This window comes from Lotus japonicus, chromosome 3 (assembly GCF_012489685.1).
Source record: "Lotus japonicus ecotype B-129 chromosome 3, LjGifu_v1.2".
Lineage (NCBI taxonomy): Eukaryota > Viridiplantae > Streptophyta > Magnoliopsida > Fabales > Fabaceae > Lotus > Lotus japonicus.
This window is the reverse complement of record NC_080043.1, coordinates 4,302,159-4,311,338: the sequence shown is the minus strand read 5'-3', so window position 1 is coordinate 4,311,338 and position 9,180 is coordinate 4,302,159. Positions and strand designations below refer to the sequence as shown.

General features: G+C 39.7%; 2 protein-coding genes across 2 annotated transcripts; one reads left to right on the top strand and one right to left on the bottom strand.

The window, feature by feature from the left end:
• Positions 1–3,144: 3,144 nt before the first annotated feature.
• LOC130742756 (uncharacterized mitochondrial protein AtMg00810-like) lies at positions 3,145–3,465 on the top strand. Its single transcript, XM_057594857.1, has one exon. It carries the CDS (start codon positions 3,145–3,147, stop codon positions 3,463–3,465), a length of 321 nt encoding a protein of 106 aa, XP_057450840.1.
• Positions 3,466–6,243: 2,778 nt separating this feature from the next.
• Positions 6,244–8,840, bottom strand: LOC130748993 (pentatricopeptide repeat-containing protein At1g03560, mitochondrial). The gene has a single exon (XM_057602243.1). The coding sequence runs from the start codon at positions 8,759–8,761 to the stop codon at positions 6,821–6,823; it is 1,941 nt and encodes a 646-aa protein (XP_057458226.1). The 5' UTR covers positions 8,762–8,840; the 3' UTR covers positions 6,244–6,820.
• Between the last annotated feature and the right edge of the window lie 340 nt (positions 8,841–9,180).

Sequence of the window (9,180 nt, the reverse complement as noted above, 5' to 3'; positions counted from 1 at the left end):
GTACATTCTTTTTTTTCTAAGATTAAAATGTGTTCTGAATGCTTTATTGGTGATTCTTCATATCTATAATTTGTGTTATTGTCTTTAGGCTCATGAAGAATGTGAAACGACTTCATGTTGATATGGGTCAAACTTGGTTTATTTTATTGTGTAAAAAATGAACTCGCATAATCACGTACATAAAAAATATTTTCTCTTTTTTCATTGTAGATTAAATCAGCTATTGTTTATTAGTCATCATTAAACCACATCCCCTAATATGTTTTGCATAATTTGAGATTTGGTTAACCAATTTTTTTATTAGTTATTCAATTGTACGAAGTTCAATCTATGCAACAAGGGTTTTAATTTAAGACTTTTTGTCCACTTTGCTCATCATTTCATACTCTTCTATTTCATCAGTTGTTTATTATATTTTTAATGATCAACGTATTAATTGACCTATCAAATATAATAGATGTATTCCCCGTGCAACGCGCGGGTAAAAAACACTAGTTTTTATAATTCTAAGAGACCATTAATTATGTTATACCAATTATAACCTTAACTTAATGTAATTTATAATGCAGATAGAAAAATTAAATATTTAGAATTAATAAAATTGATAAAGGTTATATTAGGAAGTTCGATATTAATTTTTGGTGGACCAAAATCGCTTATTTTAAACAAAGGGGATTCAAATTGCACAAAGATCAAACATCAGGGACCAAAAGTGCAATTAAGCGTTAATTTTAATAAAAAAAAAGAGAAGATTAATATTTTTTTCTTCTTAAAGTAACATATATAAAAGAACATAGAAAGTAATTAATGTGAACAACAAAATAAAATAATATGAAATGTATTTAATAACTTATCAATATTTTTATTAGTGCAAAATTCAAGTCAATTATTATATATATTTATAAATAAGACCATATAAATAGCTAATTTTTTGTTGACGTTAATTGCTAACTTTTTTTAGCAATAAGTATCCTGTACTTAAGGGAAATCGTATTTGACCCGGTTGCGGTAAATATCAAAGGTCTCCAAGAATGTGTTTCCTAAGGATTGAGCTTTCGACCTCCCTTTCAAAAAAAAAAAAAGCTTTCGACCTCATGGGTTCAAATAGTCATCTTTAACCATTGAGACTAGCCCTCATTCAATGTTATTTACCAACTTAAATCATTGATATATATGTTAAATACTCTTTTAGAGAGAAAAAGATTTATTAAAATCAAAGAAGATTATATATATAAATATTTATTATTTAAATTTAATTATCTTGGTATTTTCCCCATGTTTGGTTTACTACTTTACAGATAATTGCAATATTTAATATTTTAATTATAAATATTATAAGTTTTAAATCTAATAATGTAAAGGCTTAAATAAGTTCTCGATCGCTGCAAAATACAACATTTTTATTTTTAATCCCTAGAAAATATTCTCTTGTTTAACATCATTCCAAAATTATATGTTTTGTTTTTTTGTCCTTTTCTTCATATTTTTCATCAAAACTTAAACGGAATAAAGTCAATACACACAATTAATACAAGAGCATAAATGAATAAACACAATAATCATTTAACTCATAACACATGTAATTCCATTTAGTTTGGTTGAAAAATATGACCATAATGACTAAAAACAAAACGTGTAATTTTGAGAGGATGTTAAACAAGAAAAATATTTTCTAGAAATTAAAAAAAAAATGATGTATTTTACAAAGACCAAAAACTTATTTAAGCCTAATATAAAATATCTATCGTGTGGAGAAGAAGTAAGGAAAGTGTGATAATTTTGGTGATGAGATGGAAGGTGTCGCGTGGAAGAATAGAAGGGAAGGTTGGGGTGGGATTCTAAGTACCACCGCAACATATCAGGGAAAAGTGAGTGTTAGCTAATTTAGGTAGTGTATAATTTAACCTTATAAAGCTAAAAATAAGTTATAAGAAAGATAAATTATCATTTAGAATATTATGAGGAGCAGAATCCTCAACAAGAAGCTTGGAATAAGCTGAACTAGAAGAATACACTCCCTCTAAATATCCAATCTGTCTCCGGCAATAGGAACATAGTGATAGAATAGAATATTCTTATACACTCCCTCCTCTTATGACTGTTTCACCGAGGACCTACCTCCTTCTCTGCTCCATCATTGGCAAACTACGTCCACACGCCCTCCTGACCCTCTGATCCCACCATCGAGTCCCACTGACTCTACGCCGCCCTCACCGGCCTCCCCCTCCTCGCCTACTTCTTCCGCGCCTTTACCCTTGCCTCCGGTCCCACCCGCACCTCTGATTCGAACCATGACCACCCGTAGCATGCACGGTATTTCCAAACCTAAAAATTCATTTAGTCTTTCGGTCTCTATTGATGACCCGTCCATCTCACCCCTTGCCTCGTAACCCAAAACAAGCCTTATCGGATCCCAATTGGAAGTCCGCTATGCAGTCTGAATTTAATGCTCTTTTTAGAAATAATACGTGGGAGTTGGTTCCCCGTCCTTGTGATGTTAATGTAATTCGTTGTATGTGAATTTTTCGCCATAAAAAGCAGTCTAATGGTTTGTTTGAGCGTTATAAGGCTCGTCTTCTAGGTGGCAGGTCTCAGATTGCAGGTGTGGATTGTGACGAGACTTTTAGCCCCGTGGTAAAACTGGCTACCATACGGACAGTTCTCAGCATTGCTCTCTCTAGATCCTGGCCTATTCATCAGTTGGATGTCCAGAATACTTTTCTGCACCATGAAACTGTCTACATGCATCACCCTTTGGGTTTTTGCGACTCTCAGCGCCCGGACTATGTCTGTCGCCTGAAGAAGTCTCTTTATAGTCTGAAGCAGGCGCCTCGTGCTTGGTATCAACGGTTTGCTGACTATGTTTCCTCTGTTGGCTTCCGGCACAACACTTCGGATCATTCTCTTTTCATCTTCCGGCGGGGTACTGATATTGCATACATCCTTCTCTATGTTGATGACATCATTCTGGTTGCTTCGTCGCATGATCTCCGCAACTCCTTTATGGCACTTCTTGCATCAGAATTTGCTTTGAAGGATCTTGGTCCTCTGAGTTACTTTCTTGGCATCGCTGTCACTCGCCATGCAGGTGGCCTCTTTCTCAGTCAGAGTACTTATGCTAGTGAGATTTTTGCTTGAGTCGGCATGGCTTCGTGCAACCCTTCTGCTACTCCGGTTGACACCAAGCAGAAGCTCAGTTCTTCTTCTAGGACTCCTTGTCAGGATGCCACCTTGTATCAGAGTCTTGCTGGTGCTCTCCAGTATCTCACCTTTACTCGTCCTGACATTTCTTATGCAGTTCTGCAGGTTTGCTTACATATGCATGCTCCGTGCACCGAGCAAATGCTTGCCCTCAAGCGTGTCTTACGCTATGTTCGTGGCACCTTGACTTATGGTCTACATTTGTATCCCTCCCCGATTGAGAAACTTGTTTCTTACACTGATGCTGACTGGGGGATGTCCTAACACCAGACGCTCTACTTCTGGTTACTGTGTTTTCCTTGGTGACAACCTCATTTCTTGGTCCTCTAAGCGGCAACCCACCCTCTCTCGCTCTAGTACTGAAGCTGAATACAAGGGTGTTGCTAATGTTGTCTCCGAGTCCTGTTGGATCCGCAATTTACTTCTCAAACTTCACTTTCCTCTCTCTCAGGCAACATTGGTCCACTGTGACAATGTGAGTGTCATCTATCTCTCTGGAAATCCTGTGCACCATCAGCGTACCAAACATATCGAGATGGATATCCACTTTGTTCGGGAAAAGGTCGTGCCTGGCCAAGCTTGCATCCTTCATGTTCCTTCCCGTCATCAGATTGCGGACATTTTTACGAAGGGCCTTCCTCGGGTTCTTTTTGATGATTTTCGTTCCAGTCTCAGCGTCGGTGAACCTCCCGCTTCAACTACGGGGGTGTGATAGAATAGAATATTCTTAAATTTATTATTTTGTAATTATGCATGTAATTAGGGTTTAACCTTTATTAAAAGTCAACAATGTAATTGTATATATAGAGTGTTCACCCATCAGTAATATTCACGGAATTTATTTCCTTCACATAGTTCAACTTCGGACTTGGAAATGCATAGATCAAGTCTCTTAAATCAGGAGGGGAGCATAATGTTAACCAGGGGCGGACTTACATTGGCTTGAGGGGGTTCAACTGAACCCCCTGAACAAAAAAAATTTGCACTTAGACCCATATATAATATTTTTTTTTGAACCCCCTGAAAATTTTAAACTATACTAGTAGACCAAGTTTTGCACCTATTTGTACTAAAGACTCACACTCACTTACTCTCTCACTTTCTTTCACACACGCGCACTCAGCCACTCACCCTCTTTCTCTCGCTACCCTTAGTCTTACCCAACTGAGAAGTGAGAACTGCAATCAGGATCATCGTCTACACAATAGTTCAATCTCAAATTATGCTTCTTCCTTTGTTCAATTTTTCTATTTCGAGTTAGTTACTTAGTTCTTGAAGACAATCGACTTATTCATTTATCTGATCTTTACTAAATTGGAAACGTTCAATGAGAATAGTATATGTTTCTGGTGTTTTCAGTTTAGATTTCTCATCTTTGTTGGTCAATTTAAACTAAGATATTTTACAAAATGCTGATTGGGATATGTGAAGTAATATGTGCTCAAATCACCATCATCACATGTAATCTCCATTGGATTTATCAAACTTGGTAATTTCATTTGTAGGCAACCAATAACATAAACAGAACGAAGGAGTATGAATTCAGTATAACACAGTAGAATTTCAACTGCAGTCCCTAAAAGTCTAATAAATAATTATTGAATGTCAAAAGTGATTCTAAAATGATAGATATTAATGAATCATACATACATATGCATGTGCATATATAGATAAATATCTGCAGATACAAAATTTCAAGTGACGGGTACTTTTCCTCTATTTTTACTTATTTGCCTGCTATTTTTGTTAGCAAGTAAAATGATAAGAGAAAGTCGCTTTTATATTTTTCTACAAGTTTTTTGTAAGATTTAACTTTATTCAGTTTTCCCTCGATTGAGGGGAGAAAATGATCGCTAGTGTTAGTGTAAGTTTTCAACGATTTCAGAACATGAAATCACGCATAGGAAAACTATGACTTGTATAATTTATGATATATGAACATATTAAAGTTGTTTTAAATTATATTTTTACCGATGTGTTCATTTGAAAAATTTGAACCCCCTGACCCCGGGGTCCTGGATCCGCCAGTGATGTTAACTGTTAAGAGACTTCAGACTCAACCATTATAAATTAAATCCAGACATCATATACCATAAGAGAGGATTTTTTTAGGTACTTTGCTTAGAAAATCGCCCAAAGTGCTTACACATAGGTTAGAACTTTCCTAAAAACTTACCACGTATTGGAACATTCATCTTGCTAGAATCCTTGACCCACCACCAGAACTCTTAGGCAAGGTCACTTTCTTCCAGCTGACTAAATTCCAACCCCTTGAAACATTTCTATTATACTGCAAAAACTTATGACCAAGCCATCAATTGAACTACAGATTGGTTGAGGGAGCCAAATTAATTGGGAACTATAGTTTCAGCAAAGTAAACATTGGGAATCGTCCTTCTGTGACATGCACTGGTCTCAAACTATGCAACATAGCTAATTTCTACATTCTCATCCAGACAATATCAAGCATCGATCCCTGGGCATTTAACCGCAACAGGACTACAGCTTATTGCTCATGGATGTGCCCATAAATGATAACCATTACACATAGCTTTGAAAATAGCTTGTAGTAGCCAATGCATTTGAATGCTCTCAACATGAAACACATTATCTGACAGCAGAATTTCACATATTTACAGAACCTATATCTGTATATTGTTTAGTGATAAAAGTAAAATAAAAGTGTATCATTTTTAATGTGTTGAGAAGGTTGTTTGTTGAGGGCACTTTTTTTTTGTTACACTTGGAGTGAAGATGTGGGTTGTATATAAAATCATTTCTTGTCAATACAAAAGTTAAAAAATTACATATGTTAAAATCAATTTTATCCAACTAAATTGAGTAATTGCCTGAAAGAGAAAATTGATTTTGTTCATCATTAGCTGATTTATATTGCCTAGACAACTAAGTTGATTTTATTTTTTCAAAACCAACACAACTTATTCAGAAAAATAAAGTTATCAGGACAGAATTAAGGTGAAGAGTTCCCCAATCTTTTCCCTGCAAATCTGCAATCTCATATGAAAGTCTGCAAGATGAAAATTTCCACAAAAAAACTCCCCCTTCAGTCAAATGTATAATATAATCAGTTACAGGTCTTGAGAATCATTAACCCAACCGCTGCCACAAGAGACAGGTTCATTTAACTGTTGGTGATACATGATCCCTTAAAGCTAAGAACACAGCCAGTTCTTCAAATTCTTATCAAGGATTTGTTTTTCCCCTCCTGCGTCATATCGGAAAGACGATTTGACGGTCCAAATCTGCATGGTAATGGATCCTGCAAACAATAAGTGCATCTCATTTGGCATCACAATTCACAACATTCAGCCTAGTACTGCTATGTCGTTAAGCCTCCAGCAATGGTGTGACTCCAAATATTATCACTTTTATTCTTCTCCAGATTTGCATTTAAACACTAACTGCACCTTCACATTGAATCCAAAGTTGCTTCCGCTTTTGAGTTGATAAAAATAGCGTATCAATGGCTGAAGTTGCTCACCATAGCTTATATGCATACGTGAGTTTCCAGTAAGCTTCCAAAGATGCGACATTTTCAACTGTCATATCTAGCTGAAGAAATAGTTTTCTACTGTAATATCCAGCTGAAGAAATAGAATCAACTGTCAAAAAGGGTTTGGAACTTCACCCGCTTTTTAACACTCCTATATCGGTCATACCCAATACCAATCTTGCTATGCATCAATTTGATAGCCAAATCTGCATTCCCAGCTTTCCTCAAGGCATTAATCATCACAGTCCGAATCTTCCCAGGTATCTCCCTACCCCTACCCACAACCCCATCAGCCAACTTGCAGGCCTCCTTAACGCGACCGGCTTTGCACAGCGCAATAATCATGTCCTCATACGCGTTTTCAACAACAAAACCCATGGGGGCGAGCTCATCCAACACCTTGCAAGCCCTCGCAACCTTCCCCGAAAGACATAACCCAATGGAAAGAGCCCTGAAACAGGCAACATTTGGAGTGATACCTTTGTCAATCATCACCTCCCACATCTTCAAAGCCTCTTCATTCCTGTGCTCCTTAAACAGCTCACTGATGAGTATCGTGTAAGTATAAACCGTTTGTTCGAAACCTTCTTGTTCCATCCGCTCATACAGAACAAGAGCCTCATCAATCCTTCCACACTTGCACAACCCATCAATGAGAACATTGTAGCAATATGAATCCCGCGGACACCCCTTCTCACGCATTTTATCAAACAGCTTCTCAGCTTCATCCACCCTCCCAGCCTTCCCAAGTCCATCAATCAAACTCGAATACAAAACCGCATTAACACCAATCCCATTCTCATCACAAAACCTGAAGTAACCCAAAGCTTCCTCCACTCTCCCACTCTTGCACAACCCATTAACAAGAGCACCATACGTAACCTCATCCGGCTCGATCCCCTCCATCTTCATCCTCTCAAACAACCTCACAGCCCCATCAGAGTTCCCACTCTTGCCATAACAATCAATGAGAGCAGTGTACACTACCTTGTTGGCCTCAACACCTCTCCTAACCATACTCTCAAACGCGGCGTATCCCTCAGCAACCTTCCCCTGCCGACACAGCCCGCAAATCACTAAACTAAACGCGTGCGGCGGAACCTCTAACCCTCTATCTTCCATCTCATGGTAGAGGCTCAAACAACAATCCACATCCCCATGGGAGTAACAAGCCTGCATCAGGGTCATGTAAGTAACCACATCAGGGCCAATGTCCTCACCCTCCATCTCCCGAACCACCTCGAACGCCCTGTGCGTTTTCCCAATTTTACAGAACCCCTTGATCAAGGTGTTGTAGGTGACCACATCAGGCTTCGTTCTTCCTTCCTTCATCGCCTCGAAAACCCGCTCCGCGGACTCCACCATTGAGGAACCGACCAGGCCATTGAGGAGCGAGTTGTAGGCGTAGAGACCGGGCTCAATGCCGTGCTCGTTCATCCCGCGCCACACCCACAGCAGCTCCTCCACCAGGCCAGCGCCGCCGAGGCTCTTGATTAGGGAATTCGCAGCGCGGGCGGTGAGCGGGAGCTGGCGGCGTTTCAGGTCAGCGAAGACGGTTCGGAATGAGGCGATTACGGCGGGGTCGGCGGAGGAGAGGAGGAGGAGGAGGTTGATGAGGGAGACGTAGCAGTCGAGAGTGTGGGAGTATTGGCGGTGGTGTGTGGAGGCCCAGGTGAAGAAGCGGAGGGCAGTGTGGGGGTCGGTGAGAGAGCGGAGGGTGTGGGCGACGAAGGCGGGGGAGAGGGCGATGAGGAAGCGGCGGCAGAAGGAGTCGAGGTTGGATTCCATGGAGGGGGAGCCGTCGAGGAGGTTGAGGATTTGGGTGAGCCATGGGGAGGGTTGCGGGGAGGAGACGGCGACGTCGGAGAGGTCGCAGAATGGCTCGACGAGCTCCGGGGGAGGGAGGGGGAGAGAGGTTGTGGATAGGGATCTGAACGGTGGTGGTGGTGGTGGTGCGGCGGCGGCATTGTGGCGGTGTGGAGGTTGAGTTCGGTGGGTCAGTGCGATCGGAGGTCGTTTCAGTAGGGGAAAGGGGATTCTTCTCATCACTATGGTGTAGAGGGAGTTTTCCCAGAAAATGGCTATAGTAGTCTCACAAAAACATGTTTTTCATTCAAGTAGTTGATTCTATTAAATCCATTGAGGATGAGCTTAGATTGGTTATTATATTTTGAAGATAATTACGTGCATGTTTGATTCAGCATTACGACCGGCGCAAATGTGATTTCACGTCTTTCAATGTATAAATGAAGAAGTTAGAATTTGTCACGTCGAGTTTAACGTGGATCGAATAAACAAAATTTTAACGCGAATCCAAACAGACACTGCATGCATGGAGTCAACATTCTCGTGCTACTTGGCTTAAGATTATGCTTGCACTGTTGAGAAGTTCTTTTATGAAAAAAATGAAGTGTTCTTATCCCCGTGCGTTAGCCAAGTAACACGAGAACGCTGGTTCCATGTAA

Excerpts from the sequence above, each read along its gene's own strand:
- LOC130742756 (XM_057594857.1), top strand. The coding sequence starts at position 3,145 with ATGGCTTCGTGCAACCCTTCTGCTACTCCGGTTGACACCAAGCAGAAG.
- LOC130748993 (XM_057602243.1), bottom strand. The coding sequence starts at position 8,761 with ATGAGAAGAATCCCCTTTCCCCTACTGAAACGACCTCCGATCGCACTG.